The sequence below is a fragment of the Ictalurus punctatus genome, chromosome 11 (assembly GCF_001660625.3).
Source record: "Ictalurus punctatus breed USDA103 chromosome 11, Coco_2.0, whole genome shotgun sequence".
Taxonomy (NCBI): domain Eukaryota; kingdom Metazoa; phylum Chordata; class Actinopteri; order Siluriformes; family Ictaluridae; genus Ictalurus; species Ictalurus punctatus.
This window is the reverse complement of record NC_030426.2, coordinates 20,125,180-20,144,043: the sequence shown is the minus strand read 5'-3', so window position 1 is coordinate 20,144,043 and position 18,864 is coordinate 20,125,180. Positions and strand designations below refer to the sequence as shown.

General features: G+C 39.1%; 1 protein-coding gene across 1 annotated transcript in view; it reads left to right on the top strand.

The window, feature by feature from the left end:
* zc3h3 (zinc finger CCCH-type containing 3) overlaps positions 1-18,864 on the top strand; it is a 76,391-nt gene that overhangs the window by 36,895 nt on the left and 20,632 nt on the right. The window contains exon 4 of the mRNA XM_017479995.3: positions 5,207-5,345. Coding sequence (XP_017335484.1) covers positions 5,207-5,345 — 139 coding nt within the window. The remainder of the gene's footprint in view (positions 1-5,206; positions 5,346-18,864) is intronic.

The following is an 18,864-nucleotide window of genomic DNA, read 5'->3' as shown; positions in this document are numbered from 1 at the left end:
CTTGCTGCTTCACTCTTTGACAGGTGCATTTGTAACGAGATAATCAATGTTATTCACTTCACCTGTCAGTGGTTTTAATGTTCTGGCTGATCGGAGTAAATATAACTTGTGACATTTACAAGTGCTGGGGCATAGGGATGGCTGTGTCGTATCGTGTTGGTCTGCTGCATTAGGACACCAGTGTATGCTGTTCAGATGCTGCTCAGGTTTTCAGTTTGGGGCTTGAGCCAGTCATACTTGGAAAAGCTAATGAAATGATATACACTCTACTAAATTCATTCCCAGAATTTTTGCAGTCAGACCCCATTTCTGAGCAGGTTATGCAAAGTCCTACTGCGGAAAGAAATTTGTCTGCTTAGAAACAAATATCTGGCAGGAGAGGGTCACAGGTTTGAGGACTAACTGAACAGTGCTGGGGCATCGCTGCTTGGGCAAAGGATGAATGTTTTCTTCAGGAGCCATAGGATCATATGCGAATAAAACAGATGTGAAAGATAAATTTGGCATTATGCTGTAACCCAATCATGGTTTGGCCAGGGCATGTTACAGATGATCTCTGTTAACACAGGAAGGACGGCTCTTGTATGGTGTTGAACACAATTTGCAAACGCTTCAATAAGGCATGGTATGACCCCTAGTTCTAGCAGCTACCAGTAGCTGAGGTGTAAAGGGGCACCTGCTAATGTGCTGAAGCTAGGAAAGAAAGCTGAATGTTAGCCCACGAGGCATGATTGAATTCCCGGTCTGCCACAAACTAAGAGGTAGCATTTAGCTTATGCCAAGGCACTGAAGTGGCTGCATACAAGGTAGCAATTGCTGTTTTTGGTATTGCTTTAAAAGGGTCCCGAGTTGTACGAGTAACGCTCTTTATATCCTTACCCCACTCCACAGGAATAATGAGGAAGGGTGGTTTTCAGAGAAGTGCCCATAGATCAACCCAATTTGGAAAGCAATAGGAAAAGGGGCTTGTTCAGATGATCAGCAGTAAGGATACTCATGCCAGTGAGTCACTGATCTCAGGGCAGGGAAGGGCAAGATCTTGAAGCTCTGAAACTTGAGTTTATATGAACAATCCAAATTAACAAGAAAGTGGACATACTGTGTATACATGCAGAGATTGCACACGATTCTTCTTACTTAACTGCAAAAAGTTCAGACTTCTTTATCTTTAAGTCACAAAACATGCCTACCCTATGAAGTCATTGCCATGGAGTCACTGCTTCCAAAAGAGCAATCAGTGTTGTTTATAATTCCTACCACATCACTGTTAAGTACTTAAATATGACTGTTAAAGAGGTGTTGATTAATTTTTTATAACAGCAGCTCTGACAGTAGTTCCGGCTGCAGTTCAAAACACAGGTTTATATTAATGTGCTTGGTTTGATACATTTTAATTTCTATAGTAGTAGTTTAAGCAGGCTGTGTATGGCAGATAAATGGATTTTAAAGACTAATTGTTAATATGGTGATTTTTATTTTTCCTGAAGGGATGTTTATTTAGCATTTTTGTAAGTCTCCAGTTTCAGCGCTTTTTAACAGTCAAAGCTGTCACTTAGCTTTTAGACAGTGGGGGGAAAAAAGAGAGACTGGTGAAAGAAGTACTATTTATAGCGCTTATTTGATTATTAAAATACATATAACAGTGCATAGCAGCTATTTCACATATACTAGTCATCCAGGAAAAATCCACAAAAAAACCCCGGAATATTTCTATTATTCTATTTATCTTATTTCTGTTATGGTGATTAAAACAATTTAGAAATGTCATGGTAATGAGCGGGGAGCTGTGCGAATATTCCCAATAAATGCCCTTTTTATATGAGGAACAAGCAGAAGAGCTTTGAGTTCTGTGCGAAAGTTGTTCCATAAAGGTGCTGAATGTAAACATGTATTTTTATCCATTAGACTTAATTAAGCAGGATCAAATCTGTAAAAATAAATAAATAAAAATGTATTAATTAGTAATCAGTTTCAGTTCATAATTCATGTAGTACCGTATTATACATGAGCGATTTTCCACTATTAACCAGATTCGCTTTCTAAAATGTACAGTTTGTGTAAGGTGTGTTGTGGATAAAGATTTAAGGCTGGATATTTATTTTTGCGCCTTTTTATTTTGTTTATAAGGTTCTTTGATTCTTCATTATACCATGAACTGGCTGCATAATTAAAAACGACAGCGTGAGAATGTCTGCCAGATGTTTGCAAAGTTGGGAGCCGGGGAGTCTTCAATAGCTTTAAGATAGCTTTCTATATGTTAACTTTTGGTAGTAGTTAGTGATTGAGAGTTGACCAGCTTCACTGGTCACTGTACTACGGTATCTATCAGCTGATATATGGATGGAGATACTGTATACTGATTGATATTTGTGTACATATTGGTAAATCAATAGTTCAGGTCAGGCTCTAGCTTTCTCCTGCGTACGTGTCGCTGCTTTGTGTTCCTCTGTTTCTCCTTGGCTTTTCTCCTCTTCTCTTTCCTCCATTTCTCTGCTCACTCATTAGAGAGACAAAGTGTTGTCGAAGACACTATGAAAAATGGGAAGCAAAGATAGTTGTGTGTGTGTGTGTGTGCAAGAGAGTGAGAGGAGAAAGTGGTTTTGTTATTTTGAAACATTTCAGTCTGTGCTGTAATAGGGCATGGTGTTTATTACGTGGCAGTTCCTTAGCCAAGCTGCTTAACCCTATGATGACAGGCCTTGCTTATAAACCAGGCATCATCTTATTATGGTGTAGTAAAAAGCTTTTGGGGAAAGTGAAATACTATTAAAAGTGTTGAATAGCTTTTTACAGAATTATTTAAGTTCTGTAAGTAATTCCATTCTCCCGCTGACTTGTCTAACATGCTAAATGGTACGTGGCAGGAATAAATCTTTGGGGTTTTTTAACGTTGGTGTGAAAAGGCAGTGTGTAGGAGCCGCCATGCAGAGTCCATCTTTTACTCAGCCCGCATGCATGCATGTCACCTCTGCCCAGCCACCCATAAAGCAGCATGATGGATAAATGAAAGGATAGAGAAATAAATAAAAGCCACACTTATTCTCTCCCTCCACTTTCTCCTTCCGTCTCTTCTCTGATGGATATGTGAAAAGATATAATGAACGAGACTTAAAGAGAAAGGAGAGGAGAGAAGGGGGCGGTGGGTGCGAGAGAGACGGAGGATATGATTTATTAGGCTGATAAAAATTCAGCCGTTGTTATTCCTTCATTTTTACATGTGCAGCTTATTAAGGCGCGCACCTGCCAGTGAAGGGAGTTTGTCAGTGAGGATGTTTGAGTCTGCAGTGTGTGAGTGGGCAGGGGTACTGAATTTTATGAGTTCGAGTACTGACTGACTCGATCTCTGCTCGTTACTATTAATACAGTTGGCCATATTTGATCTCAGGTACTTTTCCAGCTTGGATAAAGCACATTTCTTCAGTGGCCTGGGGAAAAACCTTCATATTTTCTACTATATATAGTTCTAAAAACGACAGACTTTCCTGAACTGAAATGTCAGAGGAGTTTAATGAGTTAAAGATTTCATTCTATTCCACTGAAAGACACTCCACCTACCTCTACAGTTATAACCTAGTCTGCGTATGGAAAAACAACATTGTTGACAAATGTTAAAGAATTAGAAAGAAGTTTGCAACGGGAAATGGAGTTCTCAGTTTGAGTAACATCATCATCCACATCACTCTCTGTCTCATCTATCTCATGGCAATTAAACACAAGCCTCATCATCATCTTTTCCCTCGGCAGGTCTTTGTTTGAGGGGCAAATAATAATTAATCTGTTTAGACGACTGAATATCTCATTAATGTCTTTTTATGAGGTCATTTGAACATTTAAGAAACTTTATCCACAGTTATCTGTACAGTATGTAAGTACTCTTCATTGTTTTGATGATGATATGGCGAGGCAGAAGCCTTGAGGACATTTTGACAGTCGGTGTCTGATTACTGTCCAAAACCTTGTTTAAATCGGGATAAAATCACACTTAGCTAACAAGGTTTTAGACATCTTTAGACAGACTGACTGTTTTTACCTCTGCATGTGTTCTGCTGGCTGCTTACACAACATGACCTTTGCAGGTGCCAAGGCAAGGTTAGAAAGTAGCCTAAATAAAAACATTACCATATCATTTTGGTAAAAATATATTCATGTTTAATTAAAGCAGTGGTCACCAACCCTGTTCCTGGATATCTACCTTCCTGAGCTAGCTCCAGCCTTAATCGTGGCCAGCTGACCATTGCTATAATAAGTTCCTGATCAACTAAAGCAGGTGTGTTTTTTTAGGTTTTGGTTGGATATGAAACCTGCAGGAAGGTAGATCTCATGGAAGAGGGTTGGTGCCCACTGAATTAAAGTAAACATGTCTGAGAGTATTCCTGGCAGAAAAATGGAACTCTGTTCTGGTGCTTGGTCAACTTTGCTTGGTGTCCACTGAAAAACAGAGCTCATTGAATTTACTTCATTCCAATGTGTACATGCGATTTGAATTGGATTACATTAACACAATTTGTTTTCGTACATCCGTCATGATTTGATTATGTATTTTCAAAGCCTAATTCAATTGAGTAATTAGAAACGTACTTAAATTAAGTTTAGTATAAGCAGTGAAATCACATTTTGATAAGAAACGTATTATTGTTATGTAAACATTATGTAATATGTTCTCTTACTGACTGACTACATAATATATTTTTTTTTATTCAGTGTAAGGCAGGGTGATATAAAGATATAATATCAATATCATGATACATTATGTCACAATATGCTTTTCTGAGATAATATCGATATGCTAATGTTTTAATACTTTTTTTTAAATAATAAATATATATATATATATATTTAGGTATATATTATAGGTAATCCTATGGGCACTGGAGGAGGCGCGACAGTCAGCAATGCCATAGCAGGCCAACATCTACCTGTGCAGTCAATGTACAATATATTAAAATTCAAATGTTCATGTTGTAATTCTAATACATAATTGTTTTCTGTATCATTGAGCAGTTGAAGTGAGCATTTAGTGAAATGCAACACTACTGTATCGTTAGCAGTGTGCGAGCAAACCTACATATCGTGATCTTTATTGAGCGTTATCGAAATGCATTCAAGAATCATGCCGTGATATTCTGTGTCATGTTGCCTGCTTGGTGTTGTGAAATAATAATAGGAGTTGTAAATATCCACTTATGGTTTGTTTATTCTTCCACAGGCCCGTTCTCTCTGCCAGTACGGAATTCGGCATCTCACAGGGTCATTAAAACCCACTACAAGATTGACACGCGTCGGACACACCTCCAGCACCACAACTCCACCCTCTACTACAGAGTCAAGAAAATCCAGTCAGCTAGGTAAGGCACCCAATAAAATCCACAGATTTTATTCAGATTCTGAATTGTTTTTAAATCAGATTTGGACTGCTATATACAGACTTGGTTATTATTTCAATCTTTCCTTTCAGTCACACTAGCACCACTAGTCCACTAATGTTTTCTACAGAATTATATTTAATGACTTTTATTCTGCCATAAAAAATAAATGGTGTGTGAGTGTGTGTCCTTCAGCCACATGCAATCTTAGTCCACCATAACCAATTACAGGCCTGATTAAAGCCTCTCTGTTGACACACTGCATTTTTAACAGACTCTAGGAAGGCGCATAATAAAACATGAACTAACTGGCTGGCCTTAATAACACTACGAGATATAAGCACCTCATCACCACTAATATTATGACAGGAGGAAGGTGCTGCTTGTCACAGTAATCTATTACTCAGACCATAAACATGTTGCTATGATACAGGCCATGCCCATGTGGGAATACATGCCTTTTTTTTAAATTTTTATTTTAATAAATAATAGCTTTTAATGGTCACCATCTGCTCAGGATGAGTTCGTAACACTGTTATTGTGCTCTTTGAAAGGCGTTATGTAACTGAGTGGAATCACAGTGCCGTTAGTTTGCATGATGATTCATATTGAGTTAATGTTTTGATGGTTTTTCTGTTTCTCATTGCAGTTTGAATAAGTAGACAGTGAAACATCTGAATATCCGTTTATTTTTGATTTTAGAATGAAAACTAGTAGACGATTGAGAGTTTAATATCCAGTTTGATAGAAATTTTTTATAACAGTAACTCTGACAATAGTGCCGGCTACAAGGCTTTACATGGGTAATGATACACTTGTTATCATGTCTGTAGTAACAACTTACACATGGGCTTGTATGGCAGACGCTACACATAAACCCATTTTAAGATGTGTGTAAATGTTGATATGGTGAAGTTTTCTGTTTGGAGATGTTTATTTAAAATTTGTTGAAGGAGTCTCCAGTATCTGCGCTTTATAACAGTCAAGAGGTAAAGCTGTAGAAGTAAGTTTTCCAAGAAAAGAATGTTTTCAGGAGAATGAACTCTCTTTGCTTTTTCTTTGCGGTTTCTTGGTAACATGACAAGCTATTTTTTTTTTTGTCTTATTAACTTCAACTTATTAAAGGAAATTGATCAACTTTCTTCATACTACGATGTTATTAATGATGTAAGGAATAACACACAATAGAGCATGCCTGTTATACAAAAATAAAGCATGCCAGGTGAGCGATGCGTGATGTGACACTTATCGTAATATGTAAGTTTTCCCCAAAGTGCGTTATTTTTGTATAACAGCAAGGTCTGGAGTGCGATTACAATATTTACTGTAATTTATTAAAGTTACCGTAAATATTGGGGGTTTATAGTTAGACTGAATGTTGTGGAACATCACAGAGACATACTTTTACCAGCCTCTCTCTCTCTCTCTCTCTCTCTCTCTCTCTCTCTCTCTCTCTCTCTCTCTCTCTCTCTCAAAAGCAATGCAGCTAGTCATTTTACTAAGAAACTGGAAATTAAAAACTCCCTGTCATGAAGACTTTCCTGTGCTGATAAGCTTCACAAAGCACTGTGACTGTTACAAAGAGCTTACAACCATAAATGTTAACCAAATATCTCTTAACAAAAAACAATTATACATTTTTACTTTGTTCAAAAACACTTTTTTAAAAATCCATTCATTAGGGTTGATTAGGTAGAGCATCTGCCGTACAAGTCCCTGTGTACGAGCCGTTGCTATAGAAACAATGGCATATTAGAACATAATTAATATAACCCTATCATTCATATTACAGCTGGAGCTACTTTCCGAGCCATGCTGTTAGACGAAAATAACGCACACGTTCTGGCCAATCAGATTTGATTTGATTTAATTTCATGTAACAGCATGCCTGTTGTGTTTTATTCCTTGCTTAATTCCAGTGGCGTGCACATTAAACGTGTGAAACAGAGCTTGTTGGACAAAAATGTTGAGATTTGAAAATGGGAAGTATTGAGATTGTAGAGATTCAGTAATGAAATGGAGGCATTGATCATATTCAAGTGCATTTTGATTGTAATGGTTTTAATAGTGCTGAGTACATACAGCTGATGCATATATTCTGGCACCTAAGTGCTGGAACGGGCTTCCCACTCCACTCTGAACTAATGTCATCCTCTTTAAAAATAAATAAATAAATAAATAAATATCTACTGTGTATAATAAACTTTTTGTCCTCTTGGATGCAGACTAGATATCTTACCACCATTAGACCACTATTACTTTCTAGTCTTTCAGCTTATGAATCCTTACTTCTTTGGTTTACTGTATGTTGCCCTTGGTAGGAATATCTGCTGAATATACTGGTAAATAGTGATCTTACCAGAATCTTACTAGCTGGCACCACCACTCAGGACTGAAATACACCAATTGGAACGTAACCCTAGTCTGACACTAGTGACTCTGGGAAATCACATTTGCTTAATGGCATGAATGAATCACTCTTCCACATGGGTGTAAATATTTTACACCCAGTGTTATCTACAGAGAAAAGATGATCTCCACAGTAAATTATTCACCCCCTCCCAGATGCACCCATGTAGAAAAGAGAGGCTGTATGTCATGTGCTACAGCTTAAGAGCACTGCTCACATTGAAATGAAATGCTTATTATTTCCTCTTTCTTTCATAAACGCCTACTCTCTTTTCTGTCCTTTTTTTTGTTGTTGTTGTTCATGTTTCTTTGTTGTGAGATTTAGACAGTTCTGTGTGTCTTTGCTTACCTGGATAATATGCAGATATTGCATGTTAGAATGTAATCCTGCTAGAAAAAGTGTTAATTTGTTGAAGAGCATAAGCTACATCATGAGAAAGAAAAGCGTGTGATTGAGTAGATTAAGTAGTTAGGATAGAGGGTTATTTGACTGGATATGAAAGGTTGTGTTATAGAAAGGTCTGGTGTTTAGTTCTTGCTGGAAGTTAAATGCCGACAATAGCCATGTTTTTAATCTGTCTGAATTTTTTTCAGAACATTATTCAATTACTATAACCATGATGAGTCAATATGTGTATTATCAGGTTTTGAGTGGACATTTCAGCTATACACACATTTGACAGCTGGTTTTTAAGAAAATGGTGAAACCAGGTTATATACGAGTATTGCATTAGTGATTACCACAATCAAACTTCCCAGACAAAAATGATATACTTGGACAAATGTAACTTAATGTACCATAAAAGTGAATTGTCAGTCATTGGTTACACTGTGAGCTTGCTTTTTGTGCTTCATGTCCAGAATACTCCAATTATTCCAGGACGACAGCTGTAGGGTGCATAGGGCCAGATCAGTGTGTGACTTGTTTAATGAACATGATGGAACACTGAGACACTTTGACTAGCCCAGAAGAAAAGTCACTAAACCTTAATCCACTGAAAACTTGTAGAATTATTTGGAACAGCAGAAAGGTACCACAAAGTCAATCTCAGGACACTGGTGGCATTGTTACCTGAAAAGATGAGTGCCATCATTAAGGCAAATGGAGACTTAAGAAAATATTAGGAAAGAAGTGACACAGGTCTTTTTTTTCTAACTTTAGTTCATTTTGATATGTTTTCCTAGACTGAAAAAAAGGAGATGATCTGTTTACTAAAAACACACTAGTAACAGAAGCCAAAAGGACAGTGGTTGGGGCCGTCTCAATAAACACCTCTCACCTTTGAAACACATTATAGATGCTTTCATGAATGCCATCCATTTTTCATACCGCTTATCCTACACAGGCTTACGGGGAGCCTGGAGCCCAGCCCAGGAAACTCAGGGCACAAGGCGGGGAACACCCTGAACGGGGTGCCAATCCATCGCAGGCACAATAACGCACACTCCGGATAATTTGGAAATGCCAATCAGCCTACAGCACATGTCTTTGGACTGGGGGAGGAAACCTGAATACTCAGAGGAAACCCCCAAAGCATACGGAAAACATGCAAAGTCTGTGCACACAGGGCGGAGGTGGGATTCGAACCGTTATCCATTGTTAGCTAGATGAGGATGGTTCCTCTCAAGGCTTCTTCCTCATTTCATCTTAGGGAGTTTTTCCTTTCCACCGTCGCCACCGGCTCGCTCAATAGGGATAAATTCACACACTTAAAATCTGTATCCTGTGTTTAGATGTTTCTGTAAAGCTGCTTTGAGACAATGTCCACTGTTAAAAGTGCTACATAAATAATATTGAATTGAAAAAATTTAACCTCCAACCCCAGAAAAGCCCACACAGCACTAAGGGGAAAATTTGGGGTTCTTTAACAGTGTCAGGTTTTGCCTCTTGGTGCATGGATTAGGACTTGCTTGATAAAGTTTTATTAGTCAACCAGTAATTTAATAAATTTCCCATAGTTGAAGCAAAAAAGACAGGTTCAGGACATTGCCATTTTAGGCAGTAGTGCAGTTAATTACTGCTAAAAAGCAGCAAAGAATGTTTCAAACTGCACTTCAGTTAACATCCTTAGACAGGCTACAAATTACATTTCCATCTTGAAAAATAATCTAGTGCAATAAGTGTGCAAAATAATCAAATCTGTGTATCATATTACATAATTTAAGGACATACCAGTTCTTAAAATACCCTCTTGTGGATGATGTGGCTGCAGATATGCATGCTTCAAGTGAAATTGCCGATTCTGAAACTGAGAGCGTGCAGCACTGAAGCTTGTGTCCATCAACTGAGCCTCCTTATGGTTTAAGTCTGGCCTTGGATTGAGGATTGCTGTGTCCTAGGTTTTTCCAGGTTGATAATGACCCGAGAGTTGAACCACCATGTTCAAGTCTTGCCCTGCATGGCCAGGGCAAAACCTTCATTGAAACTGGAATGACTGTACAGTGTATTGCTCCAGTGTAGTAAAGTTTAACTAAGCTAGACTAGGTTTGATTTCTAAATCTAAAACAATGTAACAATTCTAAATTCATATTTGCATTATATAATCACATTTTAAAATGCTTTACTGGCAGAATTTAACAGTAGACTTTCATTATAAGTGATATTTTTTTATAAGTTTTTTTTCTCAGCATACTTAATTATTTTAGCTGTTTATCGAACATACATTAAAGGGGCAGTGGATAGAGTTCAGCTTGAAAAAACACTGGTATATTCTTTGAAGAGCCCAGTGATGTGCATTTCTATTAGCGCTGAGTATTTAATAGGTCTCCTGTGATTTGAACCAGATTTCAGTTACATTCAAATGCATTTGGCTTTATAAAAAAAAAGTGCGTTTACATTTATTTGGCGTGTACTTTGGTTCATTTGTTTAATTCAGATTTTGTGAGACAGTGTGCTTGTTTCTGGGCTGAGCATTGAGCTCTGGTGACTTATCACTCTTCATTTAGCTGCCTGCAATAAATATTGATTCATCAAGGGATTTTCAATTTGAACCGCTGTGACGCTGTGTGAAATATTACAAGAGAGGGAAATGAGCATCAGAGGGAGAAGAAAAATGTATGGAGATGCTCCGTGCTTAAAGGAAGCGTGTTCTTTCTTTGAGCCCAGACACACATCATCAGTACAGCTATAGTCACCATGATGCTATGCAATATCATTTGTATTTGCCATGTCTTACAGTTGCAATCAAAATTATTCAACCCCCATTGCAAGTCAGGTTTGTTTTCAAAATGTTCAGACTTTCAGCTGTTTGCAATGAACAAATCAAACAAAAGCAGTTGAAATAGTTCAACACAACGAATGGTTTCAAGTGGTTTCCCCAAATTCAACTGAAAATGCAATTTATAATGACTTCTCTTGCATCAAAATGATTCAACCCCTGAATAGAATCCCTCACAACAGCACAAATATGCAAAACAGGTGTTGTCTCAAGCAGACCTGATGCAACTAATCAAGGGTCTCATAGTTTTACCAGGTGTGTTTGAGCTGGAACACATGAAATACCTGAACTGGCTAGGGATAGAAAATGATGAAATACCTGGACGGGGCAGAAAAATGAAGCTGTCAATGGCTGCAACCAGATTTCTGAGAAGGCAGGTTGTGAAGAACATTCGATTGACTGCAAAAGATCTGCAGACCTTGGTGGCAACAGGCACTGAGGTTTCAGTGAGCACAGTAAGGCGTGTACTAACCGCAGAAGGTTTCCATGCCATAACTCCAAGACGTACACCACTACTGACCCAAAAGCACAAGAAAACTCAGCTCAAAATCATGTAAATAAGCCACAGAAGTTTTGGGATTCTGTGGAGCGATGAAACAAATCTGGAACTTTTTGGCATGATGGATCAGTGGTATGTCTGGAGGAAGAAGAATGAACAAAGAACACTCTGTCCAAAGTCAAGCATGGTGGTGGCTCGGTGATGCTCTGGGGCTGCTTTGCATCCTCTAGCACTGGAAACCTGCAGCGTGTGGAAGGCAAGATGGATTCATTGAAGTATCAGGAAATCCTAGGAGAAAACGTCATGCCGTCTGTGAGGAAGCTGAAGCTTGGGCATCATTGGACCTTCCAACAGGACAATGATCCCAAGCATACCTCAAATTCCACCAAGGCTTGGTTGCAGAAGTCGTCCTGGAAGATTCTACAGAGCCATCACAGTCACCTGACTTGAACCCCACAGAAAATCTCTGGTGGGATTTGAAGAAGGCGGTTGTAGTGCGCAAACCCAAAAATATCACTGAACTGGAGGCCATTGCTCATGAGGAACGGGTTAAGATTACTGAGGAACGCTGCCTGAACCTCTGCATCTCGTTTGCAGCAGGTCATTACAGCAAAAGGGTGCTCTACTAAAGTACTAAAGATACTTGCCATGAAAGTGTTGAATAATTTTGAAACTGGAGAAATCATTATAAGTTGCATTTTCAGTGGAATTTGGGGAAACCACTTGAAGCATTCGCCGTATTGAACTATTTCAATTGCTTTTGTTTTCACTTGAAAGTCTGTACATTTTGACAATAAACCTGATTTTCAATGGGGGGGGTGAAGAATTGTGATTGCAACTGTATGTATTTGTATATTTTATATCTGAGTTAGCTAATTAGCCCAGAGGGGTAGTTTACAACTTTTGACATTCCATTCTTGACACATCCCCTGTTAGTACATACACACACACACACACACTAACAGGGACAGTGTAGTCCCCGGCCCTCAGCGCAGTGACCCAGGGAGAGTGGGAGTGTGCAGTCAGCAGTGAACGCCGCACAAGTGATTGAGTGTTTAGGGTGCCTGCGTGGGGGAGGAATGGACCTCGTAAATCCTGACCACCACCAGAAAATAGATATAATCTCAACATTAACTACATTAATAGTAGCAGGAGTTGAATTAAGAAAGCCGTAAAGTATGGACGCGGAGGCATAAATTACGCAAGCATGCACACGCGCGCACACACACACACACACACACACACACACACACACACACACACACACACACACACACACACAGAGCTTTTCCACTCACGCACTCTTCCCATTTTCTTATTCTTCTTTCTCTGCTGCTCACGTCTTCCTGTTTTGCCATTTCATCTCCGTCTCTTCGCGTTAATTTGCAGCTCATTCTCTCTCTTGGCACTATTTTGTAGATCAATTCTTGGGCAAGTGTTTTCCAATCTGTTAATAACATCCAGATTTTTTACAATTTATTTTTTTTAAATGAATCTCGGTTTTGCACTCTGAGCATGCAGTGATCTTGCACAGGCAAACAGTGCAGACTTCACATAGACTTTGAGTTATGAGAAAGTTTAACACTTAAAGATGCACACACACACACACACACACACACACACACACACACACACACACACACACACACACGTATGTATAGAGTGTGGGCGGATTGGCTGGCGTGGCCCTCATCACGTTTAGTGCTCTAATATTGATCAGTACAGGATGTGGGAGAGAGTCAGTAATAAACCTACCACTGCACTCTTCTCTCTTCCAATTCTCTCCATCACCTCTGCATCCCTCTCATCAAGCTATCCGCAGAGAACAAAGACGAGTACTTAAGTATACAGAGATACAGAATAGTAGTATGGGACAAATATGCTGTAAATACTGTATGTGTAATAATATGCAGGCTCAAGAAAGTAGCTCGTAAGGGGAAGAACATTCCATAGGAAGCAAGGGGGTCATTTGTCTCTGTAAAATGTCCAATTTAACCGTTTTAACTTTTTAATCATGGAATTTCAGAGTATAAAACTATAGACTGTACAGAATCCACATTGGTAAGGAGCAGCCAAGCAGGGATAACATTAAACAGATTAGGGTATGTACTTTTTTCTGTATCCTTCCAAACTGGGATACTGCATGGAAAGTAAGTGCATGCTATTTGCAAATATGGCTAAATATCTGGATAACTACTGGATAGCATCAAAAAAAAAAAAAAAAAAGCCCAAATCTGTCATTGCTGAGGAAAGTGCAGAAAAGTGACATGGAATAAGAAGAAGCCGCCTTTGTTACATATACATTACAGCACAGTGAAATTTTTTCTTGCATATCCCTACTTGATAGGAAGCTGGGGTCAGAGCGCAGCGTCAGCTATGATACAGCGCCCCTGGAGCAGAGCAGGTTCAACTTGCTCAGGGCCCAAACAGTGTTTTCTTGGTGGTGATGGGGCTTAAACCCCCTACCTTTGGATCAGTAACACACAGCCTTAACTATTAAGCCAAACCTGGCCAAAACAGTTATAAATCTGATCAACTTTTCTGCTCCAGTCCCAGCCCAAGCTAATCTGCAGTGTCAAGAGGTTAGCCTTATACAACTCGCAGCTTCAGTCTGAGCAAGAGCCAGTCCTCAGCAGAACTGTCACATGGCCATAAACATGTCTTACGATACTATACTGGCTGAAGTAATACGATACCAAGTAGTATCACGATGCCACGCAATATTGTGTTAATTCATAATTCAAATCTACAAAATGAACCAAATTTACAGAAACGCATAGATATAAATGAAATCAGACAAACCGAACGCTTTAATAATGAGAATGGAAAAACTGGATATTGGTAAAAACCCAAGAACAATCATACAGTTGGCAAGCAACTAATTCAATGTGCCCTATTTTTCATCTATTGTTTCCTAGAGCAATGAAATCATGCAAATGGAAATTGTCCTCAGAGTACTAAGAATGAAGACAACATTAGGAATAAATAACTGAATTTAGAAACGAACTCCAAAAAAAAAAAAAATCATGAAATTGGGAACGTTAGCTCGCTTGTTATCAAACACGGCTAAATTTATTATTTACACACAGCAGCTAGCGTAACATTAGCTCGATTACTAGCAAGCAGGAATTCTTTAAAGATTAAGGGAAAGAATTCAGGTTATATAAAGTGTCACTAACCTTTGTGTATTCTGCAAAAGCAGTGGGATGTGTCGCACTTACATTACTTACGGTACTACCATATTGACGATACTACCGTTAAAAATTTTTTCAAATACAGTGGCATCGGTGGTATTTTGAAGCTTTAGTATCGCGATACTACCGTAGTACCGGCATACCACGGAACCCTAGTCCATTGCCTTAAAGATTGCATGAATTCTGTGGATAGTGCAGCATACGAACCTAACTTTAGAAACTTTAGGAAGGGATTAGGAGTGGTTCGGATCACTAGTCCAGGCGTCCAGGACAAGCAAAGATTTTCATTTTTTTTTGTAGAGGTGTTTAAACTGAACACTTCTGAATCCCGCCACCTGCTGCACTACACACATCGGATGAGGCCATTTGGATAACAATAGAACGTTTCTCTACATAAATGAATTAGCGTGTTTGGATGACAGATGATCTTTGCAGAATCAGAAACACGTACTGTACGTCTGTGGAAGCACCGAGGGAACTAAAGTTCAGCATAGAGCTGTCGTATAACTCTCCTACTTTCTATACACAAGGACAGCTCACGGTTAAACATACCGACAGAAAATAAAGCAGCTAACCAGACTTGAATAATAAAATTTTACGAGGCAAGCACAGAACACCACAGCTCATAGTTGAATCGTTGGCCAACAACTCGCAGGCGTGCTTGCTTTTTGTGTTGTTTGTCAAAGCAGGGAAGCAAAACAGACACATTTCAAATGACTGAATTCGGCTTCTGGAAGAAAAAAAAAGGTACAAAGGGATCGAGCGAACATTTGAAAAGTAGTGCATACATTTCTGCTGTGTTAAAGCGAAAGGACATAAATAGTCCTTTAAAACTGAATGCGTTGCTTTACAGATCAGCTGTGAATATGTTGATGAAAACTGACAGAATATAAAAAGCATCCCTTTTGGTCCCTTTCACATTGCCCTTAGCGGTCATGATAATCGTACAGCGTTTTTTGTTTGTTTGTTTGTTTGTTTGTTTTTAGTTAGTTGAGTTATTCTAAAAAAAAAAATAGTTTGGCCTCCCAAGTGGGGCAACAGAAAAGCATTCAGCTTCTTGTCAGGAGATTGCGAGTTCAGATGGACAGAAACCTGGCTTTAACGACATTTCTGTCCTGATGGGCGTGGTCTCTTCCAGGATGACTCTGCCCCCATCCAAGGAGCCCACTGAATGGTTTGATGAGGATGAAAATGATGTACTGTGGCCTTCAGACTCGCCATACACGGACTCATTAGAACACCTATGGGAGATTTTCGAGTTAGATAGCACTCTCCACCACCACCATCAAACACCAACTGAGGGAAGATCTCTTGGAAAGAACACTGTTCATTCCTCTAAAACCGTAACAAGCTGTTCTCATGGCTCGTGTTGGCTCATTGCCTTACTAAGACACTTTGTCATTGCGTTTATCACCCATCTGCATATACGTAACTACACAGTGGAGTGCAAAAGTTTGTGTTCCCTGAAGACAAAATGATGATAACAAAGAAGTGTGCTTTATAGCCACAAGATATTTTAGTGCATTAGCTTTCACAGATGTTGTTCTGTTATCACAAATGCTAATAACTGTCTAAAATTTAAGTGACACGTTTGAATCTCCCTTTGCGAGGGAAAGAATCTTTTTCATCTAGACAGGTTTTGGATCCTCAGCACATTGCACATGCACAAAAACACATGTATTAGGCAATTAATTCCTCTGAATAAGAGAAACAAAAAAAAAATAATTTCATGGGTGCGTTTCAACCCCATCGTCTCTCCTTATTCCAGTGCGTGCCAGTTTTCTAATCGCACTGCCCTCCAGTTTCTTTCTTCATTACGACTAATTTCCAATGTGTTCACCTGCCTCGTCCCAAATAATATTGCTCCTTTTAATAGTCTTTAGCACATTGATACCACTTGATTCCCCCATTACCTAGTTTGCTTAAAGCAAAGAGCCACTGAAACAATAGAGATTAGCTAAATGAAGCTAGCTAGCCCATTTCAAGGGTAACTGTTTTTTTCCCCCCTTTCCTCAGGATGAGCCTACTAATGCTTTCTCTGCAAACAAATAGGTCAGACAAGCATTATTGTGAATGCCCCGTGCGGCTTGCGAATTCTTCGCCGTCACCAAAACAAAAGTCACATCGTTAATCACCCTGCCGGAGTGCTGATTCGCCCTCTCCTTCATCTGTGCTCGTCCCACGGTCGAAACGCTCCACAGCACACCCCCTCGCCTGGACGCACATGTAAGAGAAGAAAAAAAAAAGCACCACGCTCCCAGACACAATCACACGAGCTTATTCAACTCTGCTACGCATGTTGATTGGGAGCACGAGTTGTGTGCAGGTACATTGTCACAATTGTGCTCCCTTTTTAGACCATGTCCCCAAAAACATGGGACATTTTTGTATAAACGCATTTCTGTTTCCACACACATTGAGCCTTGATATGGAGCTGAGTAGCTTGGAGATATATATATATATATATATATATATATATATATATATATATATATATATATATATATATATAAAGGAAATGACAAGATGGATTGTCTTTTTGGCGGACACAGGTGTAAACCATTCTGTCTTGCTGATTGTTTGCTTATTGTGCCCCTTAAATGTGCCAAGTAGCAGCAGAAAGGGGGATTTGTGTCTACTGGGAGTGATAGTTTGCTATAATAGGTTTTATTTTGACAGTATGATTTAAAAGAACAAATGCACTTATGTATTTTAGTCGGTTCAGTAAAATGAATAATGCACTAACATAGCAGTATATTAGCTATTCTTATCTGCACAAGTACGCACCACTTCTACTTCCCGTGCGTTTTTGAAATTTTATTGTAAAGATGGCTTTCAAAGTCAATACGACACACCTGCATCTCGCCGTCTCTCTTTCTGTCTCTCTGAGTCTCGTGAGTGTTTGATGGCCAGCAGTAAAACCTCTTCAGATCAAAGGTCATCAGGAACGAGGTCGTTTCCACTCTAAATCAGCTCTAGCATTGCATTAGCGTGTGTCCCATTAAAATGATTTTCGGGTCCCGTTCGGAAGTTACATGCGATGGTGGCATGTGCCTCCCGTTTCTGGGGCTTTCATGAGTTCAACTTCAACTCAGATTTCAGACCAACTTTCCTGCCTGGATTTGCGAAACGTTTAGGGTGGATAAGTTATTGTGCGTTATGAGTCAAGGCCATGTGATATTCAAGGGCAATGGTGTAGGCTGTTGTCGGTGTTTCTGCCCTAGAAATAACGCCCGCTTGAATCTTTTCTGTAGTATCATTTAATTTAAAAATAAATAAATAAAGATCCCTAGTCCTTATTTTCCTAACACAACTATTTAGAATAGTAATCAGTTTTATTCCAGTGATTTCACCCTCTGGGCCATGGCTTTAATACAGGGATTGTCACTATTTATTACAGTAAAGTAATTGCTATAGCTGATATTAGCCAAATATAAATATGATCAAATATGTGAGGTGGCCCGGTGGTGTAGCGGGTAGCATTGCTGCATCACAGCTCCAGGGTTTCCGGTTCTTGAGGGTGTTGAGCTCAGAGCTGGGCAGTAAAATGTTTACTGAAAATGAATGAATGAAAGGATATTTCATATATTAATGCACTTTAATTAATTCCTTTGTACACAATTTTTTTTGAATGTTAATTACATTTACAGTTTGCAGTTAAAATTACGATTCATATTCATTTATTAAAACAAACACACACGATTAATATGAGAAGTACTGTTCACTAAAGAAACGTTAAATGTGAATTTATCTAGATGGTATAAGAAATAATTACTCAAAACATTAATTTTGTAAAATTCTCCTGGCAAATTCTGAAATTAGTCAGTGGTCACGTTCTACTTTTTCTCCTATTTCCCTATGGCTTGTTATTTCTCTCTTCTTCTATTCTGCCGCTCCTCTTCTATGGTTCTTGGGTCTCTCTCTCTCTCTCTCTCTCTCTCTCTCTCTCTCTCACACACACACACACACACACACACACACACACACAGACACAAACACACACACACACACACACATGCTCCCCCTTCAGCCCCTTCATACATTTCTATCTCTCTCTCTCTCTCTCTCTCTCTCTCTGTCTCTCTCGCTCACTCACACACACACACACACACACACACACACACACACACACACACACACACACACACACACACACACACACAGAGTTGTTCCTGTGAAAG